We start from the raw sequence: 23,582 nt of genomic DNA, 5'->3' as shown, positions 1-23,582 counted from the left end.
AATCTGTCTCATACTTTTATTAGGTGAGCACAGGTATATCTCCACCTCTATATGGGAAAGACCTGTTTCTTATTTATATTTTTATCTTCCAAGGCACTCACCACAGTACCTTACATGGACTCCTCAATAAAAGTTGGCTGGACTTAACTGAAGGTGGCTGGCATTTGAATTCAGATATAAAAAGCTTCTAAATTATCACCTTTTCACAGTTGAAGAAAAAATTAACATTTTACCTGAAAAATAGCTAAAAGGACTGTTATCTGCGACAACAATTTCACAAAAAAAAGGGAGATCTTGAGTAAATGTTATATATCAACAACCATTCTGATCTTTATACAAAGGGACAATGAATAAATGGAATTCTGTAGATGATTTTTTTCCCTATTAGTAAATCTTTATTCAGAAGGAGGTTAACTAAAGAGTTACCTGACTACTAAATGATGACCTCCTTTGTGCCATCTTCTCATGAGCTGTTAAGTGCTGTCTGGGAGGAGTGCTCGTATCTGTTTGGATCTTTGTTGGTGTTGCTAGGTCAAAAAAAAAACAGAACAGCATAAAGTGCTTTAGAAAATGCAATTTTGAAAAATTAATTTCAAAATGCATGAGTAAAAAATGGTTGAGTTCTTTTTCTTAACCATTCAATAAAAGTGAAGTCCACTACAACAAGATGATTCATTTCAATTTATTTATATATATTATTGTGGTGAAAGTATACACAACAAAACATTCTCCACTTCAATAACTTCTACTTTTATAATTCAGTGCAACTGATTACATTCTTCAGCTTCTGTCTTTTTTAAGGTCAAAGAAAATATTTGAAATAGGAAAACTTTAAAAATGACTGCTAATTTAATGACAATTATGTAGGTTTCCATAAAAATGAAACACTATAAAACTTTCAAAAAAGCAAACTGGTTTAAAAGAACACTCACTGGCTTTAGAAGCAAAGAAGGAGTAAATGGTTTGACTTCCTTTTTGAGGGATGATTAAAACCAAACTACCAACACTGTTTTGCTGTTGTGTGGTGTCCTGTTGATTCTGATTCACAGTGATCCTCTATGACAGAGTAGAACTGCCCCATAGGGTTTCCTAGGCTGTAATCTTTATGGGAGCAAATCTTTTCTCCTGCAGAGCTGCTGATGGGTTCGAACCACTGACCTTTTTGGTTAGCAGCGCTTAACTACTTCACCACCAGGGCTCTTTCAGAATCACCCTGAACAAGCTGGCAGTGGTAGGATTTGAACCCATGTTCCTGAAGAGACTGGGGCCTTAATCCAGTGCCTGGGACTACTTGGCCCTGGTACCAACTTACTACCTATATATTTTATAGGCCACTTGATAAACTTAATTCTTTGCTAAATGTTAGCACTATGCCTCCTTCTCACTTGAAAGGTTAATACATTTAAAAAATGTAAACATAATTTTAAAGAAGCACTTGATGAAAAATGCTGATACCAGTTAACACAAACAATTTACAAGTGCTCTTTAAAGGAAGTCTGCTTTCAAGTGAGGGTACTCACAGGAAGGGTCAGAAACTGCTGTGTGAGATGATTTTCTTGAACTCCTGGAGGAAGCAGAAGGGGTTGGGCTGTGATCAAACCTTTCCAATGCTTCCTTGAGACTGACTGTGTTTATACGATTATCAGACCCAGAATCTTGGCTCTAAGGAGACAGAGTAAGATAAATGTTTTCTTGTGGTTCAGTTCAGAGATTCAAATTAGCAATATTGCTTTCTTTAAAAAAAAGAAAAAAACTTTTTACCCATAACAAGGCAAAGGTACCTGTGCATATGCGAGGTAAAGAATTGAAAATTTATTTTTTATAGCTAGAAAGTTTGCCTTCTTTCTCTATTTGAAGAAACAACAAAACAGAAATGATGCTTTAGTTTATGTGCAAGGTATTGTAAGCATATTTGGAACATCAGCGCCAACTGCCCACAATCTTCTCCTTTACTCCAACTTCAAGCTTTCTCCAAAATTTCAATATCCATATGGATGACTCATTCAACATCCTACACTCTCCAACAACCTTTTTCTTCCACTTTACCTGTAGTTCAATCTCTTCACCTGCGTCAGACACTGTAACACTCCAATAGTACAAATTAAAATCCCACTTTAAACCATGGAGTCATCACCATGAGTCAGAATTTACTCCATGGCAACAGGTTTACTTATGGTCTCTGGGTGGCGCAAGTGGTTTGCACTTGACTACAAATCTAAAGGTTGGTGGATCAAACCCGACCAGCAGCACCACATGAGAAAGGTCTGGCAAACTACTTCCATAAAGATTACGGCCAAGAAAACCCTAGAGAGCAGTTCTATGTTAACACATGGGGTCACCATGAGTCAGAATCAACTAGATGGCAGCAAGTTTTTTTTAATTTTTTTAAACCATACTTTCCTATCCTTCTAGCTCACTTGCTTACGAAGTGAGAAACAATTATAGGCAACCTAAAATGGACACTCGATACAGCAGCAATACTGTTAAGTTTTTCTGCTGGGCTCACTTTCCCAGTCTTCATAATAATTCTATACCTGGTCCACCTGTGTCTCCATCTCTCTCAGTTGACAGCCTTACCTTAGGCTTACAGATAACACTTTGCCACCACCAAATGAATAAGGAAGCCCAAAGAAGAACTGATGCCTTTGAATTGTGGTGTTGGCGAAGAATACTGAATATACCACGGACTGCGAGAAGAACAAACGTATCTGTATTGGAAGAAGTACAGCCAGAATACTCCTTAGAAACAAGGGTGGCAAGACTTCATCTCACATACTTTGGACATGTTATCCTGGACATGTTATCAGGAGGGACCAGTCCCCGGAGAAGGACGTCATGCTTGGTAAAGTGGAGGGTCACTGAAAAAGAGGATGACCCTCAACGAGACGGGCTGACACAGTGGCTGCCAACAATGGGCTCAAGCATAACAATTGTGAGAATGGCAAAAAACCAGGCAGTGTCCATTCTGTTGTATGTAGGGGTTGCTATGAGTCGGAACTGACCCAACAGCACCTAACAACAACAAATATATAATCCTATTTTCTAATATAGCAGGTATACTAATACATCCATCTTTTGTTTTCCTTCCCACTGTAATAGAGCAAATATTCTCTTAAAGGCCCTGTACATGCAGCAGTGAACAAGAAAGAAACAATGTCTCTGCTTTTATTTGAGAGAAGCTTATATAAAAGGAGAACAATAAAGAATGTATAAAAAAGCCCATTGCCTCATAGGGTTTCCAAGGCTGTAATCTTTACAGAAGGAGACTGCCACATCTTTCTCTCGCAGAGCAGCTGGTGGGTTCAAACCACCAACCGTTCGGTTAGGAGCAGAGCACATAACCACTATGCACCAGGACTCCTTAATATGTATACATACATACATAGATATGTGTTTATACATATATACACATACACATAAATGAACAATATGATTTCAAAGTTACTCATGCTATGAAGGCGGGAAGAGGGTGATGCGGCAGAATGCCTTACTCACTGACGAGCACTGTAAGCTCCCACTACTACATCTACCTACCAGTATCCATACTCACACACTCTACCTTTCTTCATGTTACTGTAGATCGGGGGGGTCAGCAAACTTTTTCTGTAAAGGGCCAGATAATTAATATTTTTGGTTTTGTGGGCTACACAGTCTCTGTAACAAGTATTCAACTCGTTATATAGCTCAAAAGCAGCCATAGGCAATATATAATACAGTTGAGTGTGGCTGTGTGCCAATAAAACTTTATTTTGTGGACACGTAGGTTTGAATTTGATATAATTTTCATGTGTCACACACCATTATTCTTCTTTTATCTATCACCATTTAAAAGTATAAAAATCACTTGTAGCTTATAGGTGTTACAAAACCAGATTTAGCCTGTAGATCATAGTTTGCCAACCCCCTACTATAGATGAGGAGCCCTGGTGGTACAGTGGTTAAGAGCCTGGCTGCTAATCAAAAGGTCAGCAGTTCAAATCCACCAGCCACTCCTTGGAAATCCTACGGAGCAGCTCTACTCTGTCCTACAGGGTCACTGTGAGTTGAAATCGACTCAAAGATAAAGAGTTTCTTTTTTTTTGTACTATAGATGAATAATCTGTCCTCCTAGCTAACACAATCCTTTCACTTGTGGACTAAATCCCATCTTCTCTTACCTACTTAAGAACACTGCCCTAGAATTTCTGATCCCTGTCTCTCCTATCATCAATTTTTGTTTTCATCAGACCATTCTCAACAGTACACAAAAATGCTATTATTTCTCCCATCTTTGGAAAAAAAAGAAAAACCAACTTCCTTTAAGCCCATTTTCTCTTCCTACTTTTGCCCTACTTTTCTCCTCTCTGTAGCAAAACTCCTTACCCACTGTCTCCAGTTTCTCTTCTCCCAGAAAATTCTCTATTACACCCAGTCTACTCAGGCTTTCTCCCATAATACCACACCACCAAATCTGCAATTACTGAACACCAATGAGATACTTGTTATTAAACTCAACATTAAATTCTCACTCCTCATTTAATTGAGCCCATCTCAGCTGATTCTGCCAAAGCCGATCACTTATTCACTGCTATATTCTCAATATCCAGAGTCATGCCTGTCACATAGAAGGTGCTAAATAATATCTTCCATATTATCCCCCAGCATGCTAGCTATTTAACTTGTTTATTTTCTGCAGGTTAAAAATACTGCTCATGGTAGGCAACTTTAATATGGTTCACAATGACCCCTGCTTCCTGGTATTCATGCCATTGTATAAAATCTTTCCTTAAGTGTAGGCCAGACCCAGTGACTTGCTTCTAACAAATAAAATAGGTTAAGTGATGGGATATCACTTCCATGACTGTTGCTGTGAGCTGCCATTGAGTTGGCCCCAACTCATGGTGACTCCATGCACAATGGAAAAAACTGTTGTCTGGTCCTATACCATCACCACGATCAGATGGGGGATCAGACTCTTACGATCAACAGGATTTCCACTGGCTGATTTTTAGAAGTAGATCGCCAGGCCTTTCTTCCTAGTCCATCTTGGTCTGGAAACTCCACTGGAACCTGTTCAGCATCATTGCAATACACGAGCCTCCAATGACAGATGGGTGGTGGCTGCACATGAAGTGCACTGGCCAGGAACTGAACCTGGGTCTACCACATGGAAGGTAAGAATTCTACCACTAAACCACCACTGTCCCCACAATCACTGCCATGATTAGGTTACAAAATACTGTGACTTCCATCTTGGTATTTTCTCTCCATGGATCTTCCTGCATGCTTGCTCTAATGGAGAGGACCACCTTTCAAGGAAGTGAGGGCAACCTCTAGCCATCAGCCAAGAAGGAACCAAGGGCCTCTGTTCAACTGTCCATGAGGAAATGAATTCTGTCAACACTCACTGAATGAGCCTGGAAATACATTCTGCCCCAGTTGAACCTTGAGATGACTGTGGCCCCAGCCAACATCTTGATTACTGCCTCACAATAAACTCTGAAGTAGAAGGCCTAGCTAAACCATGCTTAGATTCCTGACTCAAAGGAACTGCAGGATAAATATGTATTGTTTTATGTCACTAAGTTTTGGAGTGCTGAGTCACGCAGCAATAAATAATTAATATGCTCCACTTCTACCCATAATGAAATGAGACACCAGAGTTCAAATCCTGACTATAACTTTCCAGCCATGTATCTTTAGAAAAGTTTTGTTGGTTTGTGTGTTTGTTTTATCTCTTGAAGCCTCAGTTTCAATAATTTTAAAATGGGAATACTATCTACCAGAAAAGTATGTCTGAGGAGTAAATGATATTTTGTAATTCATACAAAGAACCTAGCCAGAGCCTAACACAATCAATAAATTGTACTTTTAATCAGAGATCACGTGACTTTCACCTAATTATCACTAAATGGCAGGCCTTTCAAAACCTTTTGAGAATCCCATGAGCTTTTTAAAAGTTAAACTTAAATAGCAAAGCATAATATCTTTGTCATAAGGGAAGAAATTAAATGATTTTTTAAAAACTATAAGAAGCCTACTTTGTCAGCAGCTGTCTCAGGAAGAGATTCTTCGATGCCAAGTTCTCGCCGTCTTTCAGCCCTAACTTCTGCATAACTAAAAAAAAAAAAAAAATTAGTATTTAAAATGGTCATGCATTTAAAATACTACACAGAGTTTCAAGCGTTCAGTTTGCTATACACAGTCCCAGATATGTCTCAATTATTCATTACTAATGCTAGACTATTTTCTATGCTCTATGCAAATCTAAAACATATCTACGGTGTACTGTCTTAATTCATTTTGCATTTCTGTAGGTATATTAAAGTTGTAGATGCTACTGCAAATGTTCCATAAAACAGTACTTAAATTAAGAAGAACTAAGTAAAGGGACATATGCTTATCTGCCCCGGCTTTTTTTCTTTTTTTTAAATAATGATTGACTTTGGTACATAAATCAGTTACATTTCTGCTCTAAAATACAAAATTTATGTCAAGAATTATACATGCTATATAATACCTCCATTGCATTTCTACATAATACCTATTCAGTAAATTTAATAGTATATAGAAAGGATGCATTAAAAGATGAAAAAAATCACTTGGTACTTCATTAACTAGTTAGGCCTAAAAGTAACACCCCCCAAATCATTGTAAAATGTTACAGTAATTCACAAATTCTCTACAAGGATTATTACCTTACTACAGTGTGAGTACAAACAATGAACTCTGGCCTTGAATTCCACTGATGATAAGTGATATAATAATGAGTTTGAAGCCAAATCCACTGTTGCCCTTTGGTCAGGAACCTATAATAACATGATTTGCCTTTCCCATATTGCATTACTAAGAAGAAAAGAGAAACATATTTTTCTTTGAATCATATTATTAGTTATTAAGAATCTATTTCTAACCTAAGACAATCATTTACATTTGAAGTTACATATACAATTATTTTATGGCTTTTCAAAAATATAGACATTAATTATAAAAATGTGCTATATTTGTATAGTTTAAGGACCCAAGCAATTAAGAGATTTTCCACCAAAATGCCCAACTCAATGACCATTTCTTGCTATATACAAGGAAAGCAAGAGAAGGCCAAGCTTACGTACTTTTCATACACAATAAACTTCCAAATATTCAAGAATAAATTATTCACCTTGTTAACTTCCTCCTGCCCAGATATGCTCAGGGTAATGTAGCAATAAGTAATCACACCAGGATTTCAACCTGCCCAATCCCCCTCCCCATAGGTAAGGCATTGTTGAGACATTTAATTCTAAACCTCAACTAACCCACATCAGAATCGTTTGTTTAGTGTAGTATTTTCAAAAGAATGCTCAGTAGATTATAAATTCTGAAGTCTTTTAACAGATGTTAAGCAAAAAATGAGTTCTGTGGTTAAAGTAATTTGGGAAGCTTTTTGTTTAAATACATTTCTTAAGTCTTCTCAAAACCTTGCATATGCTAATGTATGCCAAGATTCTCCACGAGAGAGATTAGGAAGTGTTTCACAGACTTCGTTGACCGTAAAACCCTTTTTTAATGGACTGACATTAAGTGGAACACACCTTAGAATACATTGTTCTAGAAATCCCTCTCTCCTTCTTTATCAATGAGGACATTAAATGGCTTGTCCAGAATTACACAGCTAGTTAACAGAAGTATTTATCAGGTCTTTTCACTAAGCCTTGGTGCCTACTATTTGCATCACTTGAATGTCTTCTCTTCAGGTGAAATGAGTTTACTCTTAAAATTTTCCATATACAGGCAGTCCCTGGGTTACAAACGCCCAGCTTATGTATAACCTGTAGTTACAAACCAAATCTGTGAAGCCTATTATATTAAAAATTTGAGGTACATACAATGGTTCAAATAACAAACAGGTGCTACTTGTGGTGCACATCAGAACATTCTTATGCTAAAGATGTCTTGGTTATCAAGTGCTGCTGTAACAGAAATACAAGTGGATGGCTTTAACAAACAAATTTATTCTCTTGTGGTTCAGGAGGCTAGAAGTCCAAATTCAAGGTGCTAGCTTTAGGGGAATCCTTTCTCTCTGTAGCCTCTGGGGGAAGGTCTTGGTCTCCTTTCAACATCTGCGGGCCCAGCTTTCCTTGGAAATGTCTATGCGTCTTGGCATCAATCTTCCTTGTGGGTCTAGGAGGTTCTCAATGCAGGGACCCTGGGTCCAAAGGATATGCTCTGCTCCAGGCTCTTCTTGGTGGTAGTAGGTTCCTCTCTCTCTGCTCACTTCTCTCTCCTTTTATCTCTTGAAAGACAAAAGATGATGCAGGCCACATCCCAGAGAAACTCCCCTTACATCAGATCAGGGCTGTAACCTGAGTAAGGGTTGTTGCATGCCACCCTAATCCCCTTACAACTGACTGGCTGATCACATCAGACCACATCATGAAGGATGACTACGTCCTTACATAACTGCTAGATTACTGAGAATCATGGCCCAGCCAAGTTAACACATATTTTGGGAGGACAGAACTCAAGCCATGACATTCTACCTTTGGCCCCTCAAAATTCATGTCCTTGCCACATACAAAACATATTCACCCCAGTATCAACTCAAAAATCTTAAATCAACTCCAAGTCCAAATTCCATTCTGGTGCAAAATTCCTCTTCATCTGTGAACCTGTAAAATCTAGAATACAAGTTATCTGCTTCCAAAATCCAATGGTAGAACAGGTACAAGATAGACATTTCCATCACAAATGGGAGAAATTGGAGTGAAAGAAGGGAAAACAAGTACTAAGCAAGTCAAAATGTCAGAACAATTTACATTAGCTCTCAAGGCTTAAAAATAATCCTTTGCTCTCTGAGACCACTGAGGCAGTGACCATGCTCTCCAGAGTCTGGGTGTTGGCCATGCTCTCTGGATTCTGAGTGGAGGCCCTTTAGCCCTGAACTTCAGCCCCACCTTCCAGGCCCAGTGGGATGGCAACTCTACTCGCTCGACTTTAAGCGGCCCCATTCTCCTAGTCCAACTGAGTGGTGACTCCACCCCCTCAGCCCCAGCAGACACCGTTCTTCTGTGCCTTGGGCACGGCAGCTCCACTCACTCAGTTTTCGGCAGGGTATCTGGCTCCATCCTTTTGGCACTTGTTACAGCAGCCCCACACTCTGGATCCAAGTTGGTCAAAGTCTGAATCTTTGAAACCTAGGAGGCTCTGGCCCCAACCATTGAAACCTCAGAGTTCACGGTCCCACCTTTTGAAGCCCCAGTAGTCATGCTCCTACCCTTTGAGACCAAAGCAAATCTGCTTCCCATGCTTCTTGTCTCTTTAGCTTCTGCTTCCTGGTTCTTTGGCCTCTAGGTCGCTCAGGCCTCTTGGGCCGGCCTGGCCTCTGCTCTGCTTGGACAAGTGTTACAAAGTCCTTTAGCTCTACCAGTAAGTGCCTGGAGGCACCCCACTCCGCCCATAAGCCTTGGCCCAAAGGCGCTTAGCTCTTTCGCTCCATGGGTTGGCAAGCCTAGCTCCACCAATAAGTGCCCAGAGGCACCCTTCTCCCCCAGGAATGTGGGTGGCCTCTTGCACCATCTTGTGCCAGTCTCCTGGTTCTGCTGCCACCACTTCTCTGCTGCTGCTTCTTACCGTCTGTGCCATCTCCCATGTTACAGCTCTCCTCACTTCCTTCTGAGCCACCACTGGAATTGTCTCTGACGTCCATAATTCCACCAATAGTTTTTCAAGGTACTCTAGGCTTTTACTATTAGGCACCTTTAAACTCTTCCAGCCTCTACCTATTCACAGTTTCAAAACCACTTCCACATTTCAGGTATCTCTTAGAGCAGACATATCACTCCTGGTACCAAATTCTGTCTTAGCTATCTAGTATTGCTATAACAGAAATACTACAAGTAAACGCCTTTAACAAACAAATTTATTCTCTCACGGTTTAGGAGGCTAAAACTCCAAATTCAGGGCGCTAGATCTAGGGGAAGGCTTTCTCTCTAGAGGAAAGTCCTCGTCTCCTTTCAACATCTGTAGGCCTGGCTTTCCCTGGAAATCTCCATGTGTCATGGCATCAATCTTCCCATGGGTCTAGGAGGTTCTCAGCACAGGGACCCTGGGTCCAAATGATGTGGTCTGTTCCCAGATCTTCCTTCTTGGTGGTAGTAGGTTCCTCTGTCTCTGCTCGCTTCTTTCTCCTTTCATCTCTTGTAAGACAAAAGGTGATGCATGCCACATTCCAGGGAAACACCCCTTACATCGGATCAGGGCTGTGAACTGAGTTAGGGTGTTGCATCCCACCCTAATCCCCTTACAACTGATTGGCTGATCACATCACATCATGGGGGATGATTACATCATTACATAACTGCCAAATTGCTGAGAATCATGCCCAGCCAAGCTGACACACAGTTTTGGGGGAGAAAATTCAATCCATGACAGATATTTTAGTGTATCTAGAAGTGTTTCTTTAATGTTTTTTATGCATAGATAGGTAAACTATATACTAAGACAAACATTTTACTAACTGACATTATGTACCTAACTGTTCAAATGCGATTTAAAGACAGATTTAGGAATGGGAGTCATTCATAATCTGGGGGCTGCCTGGAGTTGATGCTATTAAAGAACATGCTTTATTTTCATATAGAGAAGTTTATTTGACCAGCATAAAACATAATAAAAGTAATTACGCTTAGAGGACACCCAAAAGTGTAGAATTTTGGGAGAGGACCACAGAAGCAAATAATCCTATCATTAAAACAAACACTTGAAACAAAGAAGGAACAGCAGTGTGGTAAAGGGTTGGGCCTAAATTCTAATCTTGACGCCATCATCAACAAGCCATGGGACTGTGGGTAAATTAACCTTACTGTGTCTCAGTTTACTCATGAAAAAATAGTAGTACCTATCTTCTAGAAATGTGGTGATGAATGATGGAGATAATACATGTAAAATGCTTAGAACAGTGCTTGGCAATATGAGATAACGCTGCTGCTGCTGCTAATAACAATGATGTAACTGCGAGTAACATTAAATGAGCACTTACTATGAGCTTTATAAAATAGATTCTCTACTATACATAATTCCTGGGCTGATTTACATGCCTGGAAATTAAAATTTATGAAATGGTATTCTAATAGTTAGGCATACTATTACATTTTTCAAAGGAATCTACTTCACTTACTCCAGATACAGAGTATATACACTTCAGAACAAGGCTTATTATATGCCATATTATAAAATGGTACTATTATCAAAAAAAAAAAAAAAAAAACGAAACTCACTGCCGTCAAGTCAATTCTGACTCATAGCAACCCTATAGGACAGAGTAGAACTGCCCCATAGAATTTCCAAGGAGCGCCTGGAATATTCGAACTGCTGACCTCTTGGTTAGCAGCCATAGCATTTAACCTCTACGCTGCCAGGGTTTCCGGTATGTAAAATAGGAACAACTTTAATTTAAACTTACTCTATGATTCCTACTGGATTAGTTATGTGAGTAAAATCTTCCAGTACATTTTAAAACTACAAAAAAGGTTGTAAGTCTGTATTTTCCCACTTTCCCACCTTCTATTAACAGGATATTGATAATAGGACAGAAACAGGATTTCTGCTTATATGATTCAAAAATAGTTTTGATCACCGGAAATATTAAAGTCTACTTACAGTGCTCATGACATTTTGCCAAATTTTCTAGGTCATCCACATGATAGTAATCATAGCCTGATGTTCCCAGAACTTCAAATGGCAAATATCCTATTATGGGTGGTGCCCTAAATTACACATAAAGCAATCAATATTGTAACTTTTCTGTAACGACGAATACTCTGAACAGAAATCAATGCTTTAAAAAACAAATTTTTGGCTTTTGTTTTTTTAAAAACTGGTTAACAGATTTGAAAGTCCTCATTAGAAAAAAAATTTGTCTTTGAAACCCATTAATTTCAAGAATTACAAAATGACTACTATCCCTTTATGGAATTTAAAAATAGAGTTACCTGTGATCTAGAAATAGAAATTTCCATTCTAAACTATGTCTAGAAGTAAACTCTTCATTAGGTTCTTCAACAGTGCACATTTCCTACAAACAAATAATTAAAATTTAGAAATACTTCTCTGTGTCCTTAGAAGAATCTTAACTATTGCTGGGTCATTATTAGATAGCTTTTCCCTTAGCAAGTTATTAGCACATTTTAATTTTCTAGTATTAAAGATAGTGGCAATAAATAACTCTTTGATATAGGCTTTTGGGGGAGTATTTCTCACTCCCTGAAGTAAAATTTCACTCACTCATATATGCCAATAAACCCTGGTTTTGAATTCAGATCTCTCTCCTGAATTATATAGTTTCCCACTTCGGTCTAGTTGATACTTGATCTGGATGTTACCATGCATCTCAACTGATCATATCCTAAAATGAACTAACTGCTTTATCCCCTACACCCAGTTACACAATTTTCCATCTAATTTAACCGAGGCATACCAGTCTAGTGGCCAAAGTCTAGAATTCTGGTAGTTACAACACATTCATTCTCACCTTCCACCATCTAAGTGGTCACTACTAAGTCCTCTTAATTTCACCTGCTAAGTATTTAAACAATCTATTCCATCCCATCCATCTTCACTGCCTTAGTTCAGTCTAGACCTTTGCCATCACTGACTCACATTATTCCCATAGCTTCTCCCCAAACAGCCTCCCTGTCGTTCAATTCATCTTCTATACTAGGGCCACAGTTACCTTAATAACACTCAAATATGATTATGTAACTTCCCTACTTAAAAACCTTCCAAGGTTTCTCATCCCATTAGATAAAGTTTAAACTTATCAGCACAGAAAAAACAAGCAACAAAGAAATAAATTTCATTTCTGGCTTCCATCTACTTTTCTAACCTCATCTTGCATTATCTCCAGCCCCTCTACAACACTTACTCTAGTCTCCAGTAATAGTAAACAACGTGTTCCAACCTGCCCCAGTGTCCTCGGATGACCTTTGTGCAGTACAGTGTAATAGTTAAGATCTTGGGCTTTTACTCAAAGAGAAGGGGAATCAAGTCCTAGTTCTACCATTTACTCACTGACAGGCTTTGGGAAAGCAGTTTAACTTCCCTGTCTCAGTTTCCTTAAATATAAAATGAGGATCGTATTAGCATATATCTCATAGGGTTGTTATGAAAATTAAATGAGCTAATGCATGTAAAATATACAGCATGCAATAAGAACTCAAAGAAGCCGTTGTGGCACAGTGCTTAAGTACTCAGCTGCTAAATGAAAAGATTGGTGGTTTGAACCCCCTAGCCGCTCTGCAGGAGAAAGATGTGGGAGTCTGCTTCTGTAAAGATTACAGCCTCTGAAACCCTATGGGCTAGTTTTACTCTGTCCTATATGGTGACTACGAGTTGGAATTGACTTGATGGCAATGGGTACTGGTAGTAAGAAATCCATAAATGTTAGTCATTGCTAATATTTCCTAAGGTCAAAACAAGCAGAGCAAGGTTGGTTTAAGATCTCCTAACTGCTAATTCGGTACTGTGTCCTATCCAATGGTTTCTCCTTAAATTTTAAACCTGGATGGCTTCTACTTTCCAGCCACTTTCTGTGGTCGAACCATCTCACTTTCCTACTCCCCTACTAATTATCTGCTAGTTGGGCCCAAGAAAGGAAAACATTGAAAATATTGCTATTAAAAGTCACTTGTATATTTTAAAAGTAAATTTAAAAAATAATCTTTTTAAAATTATCTAGATTATGGCTTTTCTCCTAACTATATAATAGCAGCATCCTAAAATTTTGCACAGAAGTTGGATAATGGCAATACATAACCATTGATTAATTGCAAAAGATGTACACTAAAACATTTAATTATATAATTTTATGAGTGCCTTAACTTTATTTGCTTCAAAAATATCATAATCATGCATATTTAATGATTCATGACCATGATTACTTCAATGTTTGTAGTCAGTTTCAGTCATTCTAGAAACAAACAAACAAAATTACATATAGTTCTGACGATATACTGGGTTGAATATTGCCTAAAATTCATGTCCACCCAGGACTTAGGATGTAATTAGCTAAGACAAGGTCATACTGGATTAGGATGGGCCCTAAATCCAATGATGGGTGTCTTTGTAAGAAGGCCATGTGAAAAAATACATGGAAGAAGACCATGTGACGTTGGAGGCAGAGATTAGACTGATGTAACTATAAGCCAAGGAATACCAAGGATTGCCTGCAACCACCAAAAGCTAGGGATAGGCAAGGAAAGATTCTTCCCTAGATCCTTCAGAAGAACCAGCCCTGCTGAACACCTTTATTTCAGACTTTCAGCCTCCTTAACCGTTAAGAATAAGTTTCTGTTGTTTCAAGCCACTCAGTTTGTGGTAATTTGTTATGGCAGTCCTACTGAACTAATGCAAACATATGATTCAAAATCCGTTTTGGGATATAAAATTAGAAACATACCTTAATGAACTGAGGTGTAGCTAACCTGACAGTAGCTACAAAACATACCCTATCTTCGTAAGTAGGCCTGTGTGTGCGTTGTATAGTTCCTTCGAAACCATTGTGTGCTGAAGTAGACACTAAAACAATAAGGAAATATGTACCATTGTTAATTCACCTAGTTTTTACTGATGTCTGAACTTCTACGTCTTTAAGAGTGTAAAAGAATACCAAGTTATAATTACACAGTAAGAAAAGGATTTTTAACTTACCACTGTTTAAAGATTTGAAATTTCCTATAAATTTCACATATTCATAGGTTGATGGTTCCTTTGGGTCTATCGTTCCTCGAAGCATATGACAACAGAATTCTAACTGATTTTTTGCTGAAATAACAGAAAAATATGATGTATTTCAAAGAAAGGTTTTGCTTACCATTCTAAAGCTAATATTTCCATCTCTACCTTAAATAGTCTTTACTATCTTCTACAGGTTTGGGGCCACACCACTGCTGGTCATTCCTCTAGCTCCTATACTTTCTTTGGTTTCTCACTTTCTACTTTTGAATTTGCTCAGGTCTTCCCCATCTCAAACAAAGAGTTGTCCATGCTACTCTTTTTTAGTAACAGATCTCCTTTGTTTTCATATGTACTCCAGTTTCCATATATTAATTACCCTTAACTTCATGACCTGTGGCTCTCACCACCCTACAAAATTTGCTCTTCTAAAGATTTCCAACATTTGTACTGTCAACCTCAATGGTCTCTTCTCATTGCTTCCACCACTTAAAACCCACACTTCTTCATTCCCATAGCGTGAAACTTACCTTCCTACCTCACTGACTATTCCTATCTCTTCTGCTTGTACAACTTCAAACTGTGGGCATTCACAAAGTTTCTTTTCATCTTGATATTGTACTATCCTTTTCAAACTTACTGGCCTTGGTAAGATTTTTACTCCTAACTCTAACATTTCACATAAGACAAAGTCTTATATCAATGTTTGCTTTCGGGACATTTCCACTTGACTGTGCCATCAGCAATTTAAAGTCAAGATATTCAAAAGTGAATTTATCCTTTCTTTCTAAACTGTATTTCTCCTTTATTCTATTCGTGCTTATCTTCCAAGTTAGAAACTGTATCATTTTTTTGTCAGTTCTCTTCCCATCACAAGTCCCAAATCTAATCTGTAACTATTGTTGTCAGCTGCTGAATTGGTTTTGACTCACAGACTCTATGGTACTGCAGAATGAAACACTGCCTGGTCCTGTGTCATCCTCACAATCTTTGCTATGTTTGAGCTCAATGTTGCAGCCATTGTGTCAATCTATATGGTTGAGGGTCTTCCTCTTTTTCACTGACCCTCTACTTTTCCAAGCATGATGTCCTTCTCCAGGGACTGGACCCTTCTGATAACATATCCAAAGTAGATAAAGACAAAGTCTTGTCATCCTCCCTTCTAGGGATTCTTAGTCTCTCTTCTACACATTCTCCCTTAGAATCTGTAACTAGGACCTGCAATTTATTTCACTGAAAAAGCTCTCAAATGTTATTTTCCAACTGAACATTCACTATCACCAATTTATACAGGCTGAAATACCTTGCATCTAGACAAATGTAACTATTAATTATGCCTCCATACTCAGATATGGCCTTGTCTACTACTCTTAGAATGTAAGTTTCATCATATTATTTCAGCACTCAAAGACTATTAACATGTCTCGTCTGCTCACTGCATCCAGCGCATACTCTTGTGTTATTATTATGATAGATAGCTTTATCATCAAACGCAAAAACCAAAGAAACCAAACCCAGTGGCGTTGAGTCGATTCTGACTCATAGCGGCCCTATAGGCAGGGTAGAACCACCACATAGAGTTTCCAAGGAGCGCCTGGTGAATTCAAACTGCCGACCCTTTGGTTCGCAGCCATAGCACTTAACCACTATGCCACCAGGGTTTCCTCATCGAACACAATGGGTTCAAAATCCAACTACCTTCCTCTCCAAACCCTTCCCACTGATGATCCTTATCCACTCTGTGACCTGTGCCTAAAATGAAGTCCTACTGAGTTTATCTACTTAACACTCAATTATCCTCCTTCCTTTCCATTCTTTTACTTGCTAGGATTATATAGCTTTACTTTTTGTCTCCAGTCTGGTTCTCTTCAAAATTTTCCATGAGTGATTTTTTTTCTAGACCATTTCACTGGTTCCTCACTGCGTAAAACAAAAATCAAACTCTATAGGATAAAATATTAGATCCTTTATTTCCTTCTCCAGATACAGATACAGATGTAATCTTCATTACGGCCAAAATGATCTCTTCCAAAATTATGAATTTTCCAATTTTCCTTCTGTGTTTGAACTTATGTTTATTCCTTTGTCATGAAACACTTTTTTCTGGGAGAACTTTTTTATGTATCAGTTGTTTAAAGAGGGAGTCAGTCAGTCATTAAATTAAAGCTTTTCTCTGTCAAAAACTATTGTTGCCATCTTTACCTCTGATCTTAGATGTAGGAGCCTAAGGACTGGCTTTCTACCTGAGGTTTATATTCAGTTCTCCAGGCAATTCTGCCCTTATGAAGGTCTCTAAAGCAGACTCCTTCTCCTTTGTCCACCTATTGTTACCTTCCAGGATTCTACAATTCTAGTTCTTCTCATTGCTCTATATATTTACCTCAAGCAATGTCATTCAATGCCATGACTTCACATACTATTTATAGGCATAAAACTGGCCTCTACTTCTATTATATCCAGCCCAAATCATTCTCCTAAGCACTAGACTAGAATGGCCTAATGTTGTTATTGTTAGTTGCCATCAAGTTGATTCCGACTCATCGCAACCCCATGTGTGCAGAGTAGAACTGGTCCACAGGGTTTTCAAGGCTGTGACTTTTCAGAAACAGATTACCAGGTCTGTCTTTTGAGACACCTCCGGGTGGGTTTGAACTGCCAACCTTTTGGTTAATAGTTCAGCATTTAACCATGTATGCCACTCTAGTCTCCTAGAATGGTCTACTAATCAACTTCATAAGAACTTTTAAACAAATATAAAACAGGATTAAAATGGGTTATTTTGGTCCCTAGCTTTTCTCAACTCCCCTTGAAAGATGATCCTTTCTTATCAAACATATATATTGTTGTTGTTGTATGTCATCAAGTCAATCCCAACTCTAAGTGAACCATGTGACAGAGCAGAACTTCCCCATAGGGTTTCCTAGGCTGTAATCTTTAAGTAAATGGAGCAAATTGCCAGGCCTTTTCTCCCTTGGAGCAGCTGGTAGGTTTCAACTGCCCACCTTTTGGTTAGCTCTTAAGTGCTTAACCAGTGTACCACCAGAGCTCCTTATCAAACGTATATACACATATGCATACGTATATTTGCATATATGCGTGTGTGTGTGTATATCTCAATTCTTGGACAGAAAAACAAAAACAAAAAATCTTCAAGATGATTAATATCAGTACTATTAACATCAAAATAAAAAATTCTTGAAAATAGTGATTCAAGAAGACATCAAATAGATAATGGCTAAATACAGTGTTATAACAACTTCAAATTTTCCAAAACACAGGGAGCAAATATACACAGCAATTTAATCAAGAAAATGAGGTGTTTTGGTCAAATTAATTTGTCTAATCAATCTAGCAGAAATATATGATTATATCATAATATTTTGTATTTCTTGATGGCAGGGGTTATTTTTCATTATTCTTAGCATTTTTTATAACATAGCACAATTGCCTGGTACATTAGATACATCCAATAAATGACTGTTTAATTAATAAAGAAAACTGGTTCCTTCATTTAATAATTGAAAAAGAGATACAAAAGTTGTATTTTCCCCACAGTTTGAGTGTCAAATTGGTTAAGGAAGAGAGGGAGGGGAAATGAAAATGTTTAATTTTCTTACATCAAATAAAACAGACTTTTATTTAAAAATTAGTAAGAATATATTACCAAGCTCCATTTTTGCATAAATATAATTTTGTGGCATACCCATGATCCAGATCTATTATAGCAAGCAAGACGGAATTTCAAGGATCTGAAAGATTACATTAACAACGTCCTATGTTAATTCAGTTAAACTTCGACGTGTCTGTCATAGTCACAAAAGTAAAGGATAAATACCGTCTATCAAAAATAAAATTTAACTTTCTGCTTGACAGCCACTACTTACATTTTAAATACTCCGGGGTTAATGAATCACTTTCCAGCAGATGGGTAGACAGTATTTTATAAACCTCTGAATGTTCCCCCTCTGGGATAAAATTAAATATACTTTGATCCACAAGATCAGACTAATAAAGAAATAAAAAAAGTAAAATGATTTTAATGATTCAAGAAACATTCATTTTTAAAGTATATAATCACTACTAAAAAATTAGAGGAGCCTATGGCTCATTTAATCAGCTGAAAAAACTGACAAATAATCAGCTGAAAAAACTGACAACTGTCAAGTTAAGGACCACATCTCAAAAAGCAAAGACAAGCTGAAAAGTTGGAAGATTAACATTACCTTTATACCTCTCATGCCAGTGCCATTAGCTCCATGATCAATATGACCTTGAGAACTTCGTGAATTATTTGCAAAGCTAAGTTTCACTAAATTTGAACACTTCAAAATATAATGGAACTATGAGGGTTGATTAGAAAAATGTCTGCCTAAGAGACCGATCCTGATCGTATATGCAAACTAGTACACTTCAGTGGTATGCCTACTACAAAGGGCTAGCTACAGGCTAAACAGAGAGATGGGACTTTGGTGTTACATCAATCACTCAATGTGTCCTTTATTTCATATTTCATCTTTTCCAGGCATCTATCCCTATATTCCACTGTCAAAAAGTCTTACTTTTAGCTAATTAAAAAAAAGGCAAACAATAGGTTAAAGCATTATGATCCTTGCTAAAATGTAGCTTTTAATCATGATTCATTAATTAACGGTAATCTGATAAACACCAGGTTGCCTACAATGTGCCAGGGATTGTGAAATCAAAGATGAATACGAGTTCCAATTCTTATGTAATATTAACAACAAAATTTCAATGAGTTTACATTACTTTACAGGACCTAGTCCATTTGTACTTGGTCTATAATTTTCAAACTGCTCTGTGGAATCCTTGGGATCTTGAATGGTATCTCAAGGACTGCAGAGCTAACGGTGGCGGCCAAGGAAGAGTAAAGGAGCTATGGAGGCAGGGTTTGGGGTGTTTCCCCCTGCATCCAACCAAAAAGCAGTTCCACTTTTATTTTGCTTATATTTTAAACATCTGTAAAAATTTTGTTTGAAGAAAGAACTCCACTGCTAAAAATGAAAGAAAAAAAAGAAAACCAAAACCACTACTGAGCCACTGGAGATTGGGGGGTAGGGGGTGGGAAAAGGGTGTTTTACTATTCTCCACACAAGCCACTAATTCACATTTTTTCTTCTGTCTTTAGTCTAGTCCTCAAAGGTTAGTTGCCCTTCCACTAAATTATGTGCAATTAAGTCCACTCTCTCTGGGTTTCACGTTTCTTGCTAATAACTTAAATCCCTTCTGGTACTGAAATGAATGACCTTATAATTTCGTCACAGAAAACCAGAGCAGAAAATAAACTCATAAATTTCCTTTCTAATCTCATAATGAATTAAGTAAAGCGTTTATGCCAGCTTTTTAGCTACAAATAAGCTAAATTAGTTCATTAGTATCAGGTGACAAAGTTAAGAAAATGGTTTTTTGCAGGGCTTATCAAACCGGTCTTGTAATTTGATACTCAGAATAAAAATTGAAATTTTAAAATTTTAATTAATGTTAATTAAAAACTGAAATTTTATATCATATGGGCCACAGATTAAGATAGCAAGTTATAATTTGTCAACAGAACTGTATAATAAACACACCTAAGCCTAATTTAGGGGTTTGCTAATTTTACTCCCCTCTGGGTAACAGCCAATATTCTACTTTTAGACAAAACAGGTAAGTACAGGTCGGCCTCGATTCACAAAGTACACAAGTTATGACGAACTGCACTTACCACCACCCTTTTCTTTTTAATACCTCACTGTCTTGATCACGGTAGCTTTATAAATCTTGAAATCAGGCAGATAGTCCTCCAACTCTGTTCTTTTTCCAAGTCATTTTGGCTATTCCAAGTCCTTTTATTTAAACTTAAATTTTCAGATCACTTCCTCAGTTTCTACATACAAGCCTACTGGGCTTTTGTGTAGAATCCACAGATTAATTCAGGGAAGACTAACATATGAACAATACTGAGTCTTCAGATTCATGAACATGGTATTTCTCTCCACTTATTTAGGTCTTCATAATTTTTTGCAGCGATTTTTTTTTTTAATAATTTTTATTGTGCTTTAAGTGAAAGTTTACAAATCAAGTCAGCTTCTCACACAAAACCCATATACACCTTGCTACATGCTCCCAGTTACTCTCCCCCTAATGAGACAGCCTGGTCTCTCCCTCCTCTCTCTTTTCATGTCCATTTCACCAGCTTCTAACCCCCTCTACCCTCTTATCTCCACTCCAGGCAGGAAATGCCAACATAGTCTCAAGTGTCCACCTGACCCAAAAAGCTCACTCCTCACCAGCATGCCTCTCCAATCCACTGTCCAGTCCAATCCATGTCTGAAGAGTTGGCTTCGGGAATGGTTCCTATCCTGGGCCAACAGAAGGTCTGGGGGCCATGACCACCGGGGTCCTTCTAGTCTCAGTCAGACCATTAAGTCTGGTCTTTTTATGAGAATTTGGGGTCTGCATCCCACTGCTCTCCTGCTCCCTCAGGGGTTCTCTGTTGTGTTCCCTGTCAGGGCAGTCATCAGCTGTAGCTGGGCACCATCTAGTTCTTCTGGTCTCAAGATGTAGTCTCTGGTTCACGTGGCCCTTTCTGTCTCTTGGCCTCATAATTGCCTTGTGTCCTTGGTGTTCTTCATTCTCCTTTAATCCAGGTGGATTGAGACCAATTGATGCATCTTAGATGGCTGCTTCCTAGTGTTGAAGACCCCAGATGCCACTCTTCAAAGTGGGATGCAGAATGTTTTGTTAATAGATTTTATTATGCCAATTGACTTAGATGTCCCCTGAAACTATGGTCCCCAAACCCCTGCCCCTGCTACACTGGCCTTCGAAGCATTCAGTTCATTCAGAAAACTTCTTTGCTTTTGGTTTAGTCCAGTTGTGCTGACCTCGCCTGAATTGTGTGTTGTCTTTCCCTTCACCTAAAGTAGTTCGTATCTACTATATAATTAGTGAATACCCCTCTCCCATCCTCCCTCCCTCCCCCCTCTTGTAACCACAAAAAAATGTGTTCTTCTCAGTTTAAACTATTTCTCAAATTCTTATAATAGTGGTCTTATCTGTCCTTTCGGAACTGACTAATTTCACTCAGCGTAATGCCTTCAGGTTCCTCCATGTTATGAAATGTTTCAAAGATTCCTCACTGTTCTTTACTGATGTGTAGTATTCCAGCGTGTGAATATACCTTCATTTATTTACCCATTCATCTGTTGATGGGCACCTTCGTTGCTTCCATCTTTTTGCTACTGTAAACAGTGCTGCAATAAACATGGGTGTGCATATATCTGTTCGTGTAAAGGCTCTTATTTCTCTAGGATATATTCCGAGGAGTGGGATTGCTGGATCGTATGGTAGTTCTATTTCTAACTTTTTAAGGAAGCGCCAAATCGATTTCCAAAGTGTTGTACCATTTGACATTCCCACCAGCAGTGTAGAAGTGTTCCAATCTCTCCACAGCCTCTCCAACATTTAATCTTTTGTGTTTTTTGGATTAATGCCAGCCTTGTTGGAGTGAGATGAAATCTCATTGTAGTTTTGATCTGCGTTTCTCTAATGGCTGATGATCGTGAACATTTCCTCATGTATCTGTTAGCTACCTGAATGTCTTTAGTGAAGTGTCTATTCATATCTTTTGCCCATTTTTTAATTGGGTTATTTGTCTTAATTGAGTTTTTGCAGTATCATGTAGATTTTAGAGACCGGGCACTGTCTGGAAATGTCATAGCTAAAAACTTTTTCCCAGTCTGTAGGTAGTCTTTTTACCCTTTTGGTGAAGTCTTTGGATAAGCACAGGTGTTTGGTTTTTAGGAGCTTCCAGTTATCTAGTTTTTCTTCTGCATTCTTAACAATGTCTTGTATACTGTTTATGCCATGTATTAGGGCTCCTAGCATTGTCCCTATTTTTTCTTCCATGATCTTTATCATTTTAGATTTTGTATTTAGGTCTTTGATCCATTTTCAGTTAGTTTTTGTGCATGGAGTGAGGTATGGGTCTTGTTTCATTATTTTGCACATGGATATCCAGTTATGCCAGCACCATTTGTTAAAAAGGCTGTCTTTTCCCCATTTAACTGTTTTGGGGCCTTTGTCAAATATCAACTGCTCATATGCGGATGGATTTATGTCTGGATTCTCAATTCTGTTCCATTGGTCTATGTATCTGTTGTACCAGTACCAGGGTATTTTGACTACTGTGGCGGTATAACAGGTTCTAAAATCAGGTAAAGTAAGGCCTCCCACTTGGTTCTTCTTTTTCAGTAATGCCTTATTTATCTGGGGCCTCTTTCCTTTCCATATGAAGCTGATGATTTGTTTCTCCATCTCTTTAAAGAATGTCGTTGACATCTGGATCGGAATTGCATTAAATGTATAGATCGCTTTTGGTAGAAGAGACATTTTTATAATGTTAAGTCTTCCCATCCATGAGCAAGGTATGCTTTTCCACTTATGTAAGTCCATTTTGGTTTCTTGCAGAAGTGTACTATAATTTTCTTTGTATAAGTCTTTTACATCTCTGGTAAGATTTATTCCTAAATATTTTATCTTCTTGGGGGCTACTGTAAATGGCATTGATTTGGTGATTTCTTCTTCAATGTTCTTTTTGTTGGTGTAGAGGAATCCAACTGATTTTTGTATGTTCATCTTGTATCATGATACTCTGCTGAGCTCTTCTATTAGTTTCAGTAGTTTTCTGGAGGATTCCTTAGGGTTTTCTGTGTATAAGATCATGTCATCTGCAAACAGAGATAATTTTACTTCTTCCTTGCCAATCTGGATGCCCTTTATTTCTTTATCTAGCCTAATTACTCTGGCTAGGACCTCCAACACAATGTTGAATAAGAGCAGTGATAAAGGCCATCCTTGTCTGGTTCCTAATGTCAGTGGGAATGCTTTCA

At 38.0% G+C, this 23,582-nt stretch overlaps 1 protein-coding gene across 20 annotated transcripts in view; it reads right to left on the bottom strand.

Annotated features, from left to right (window-relative positions):
- CLOCK (clock circadian regulator) overlaps positions 1-23,582 on the bottom strand; it is a 144,371-nt gene that overhangs the window by 14,470 nt on the left and 106,319 nt on the right. For 19 of the 20 annotated variants that reach the window (XM_023555062.2, XM_064285773.1, XM_064285777.1 and 16 more), the window contains 9 exons: positions 18,576-18,696; positions 14,668-14,781; positions 14,417-14,535; positions 11,952-12,034; positions 11,620-11,726; positions 6,678-6,825; positions 6,021-6,096; positions 1,521-1,662; positions 427-527 (listed from right to left, as the gene is read on the bottom strand). In XM_023555062.2, the coding sequence (XP_023410830.1) occupies positions 427-527; positions 1,521-1,662; positions 6,021-6,096; positions 6,678-6,825; positions 11,620-11,726; positions 11,952-12,034; positions 14,417-14,535; positions 14,668-14,781; positions 18,576-18,696 (1,011 nt within the window). Of the gene's footprint in view, positions 1-426; positions 528-1,520; positions 1,663-6,020; positions 6,097-6,677; positions 6,826-11,619; positions 11,727-11,951; positions 12,035-14,416; positions 14,536-14,667; positions 14,782-18,575; positions 18,697-20,978; positions 23,413-23,582 lie in introns of those variants that run through there. The other variant, XM_064285789.1, reaches the window with a different exon arrangement.

This window comes from Loxodonta africana, chromosome 5 (genome assembly GCF_030014295.1).
Source record: "Loxodonta africana isolate mLoxAfr1 chromosome 5, mLoxAfr1.hap2, whole genome shotgun sequence".
Taxonomy (NCBI): domain Eukaryota; kingdom Metazoa; phylum Chordata; class Mammalia; order Proboscidea; family Elephantidae; genus Loxodonta; species Loxodonta africana.
Note: the sequence above shows the minus strand (reverse complement) of the source record. Positions and strands in the feature narration are given on the sequence as shown.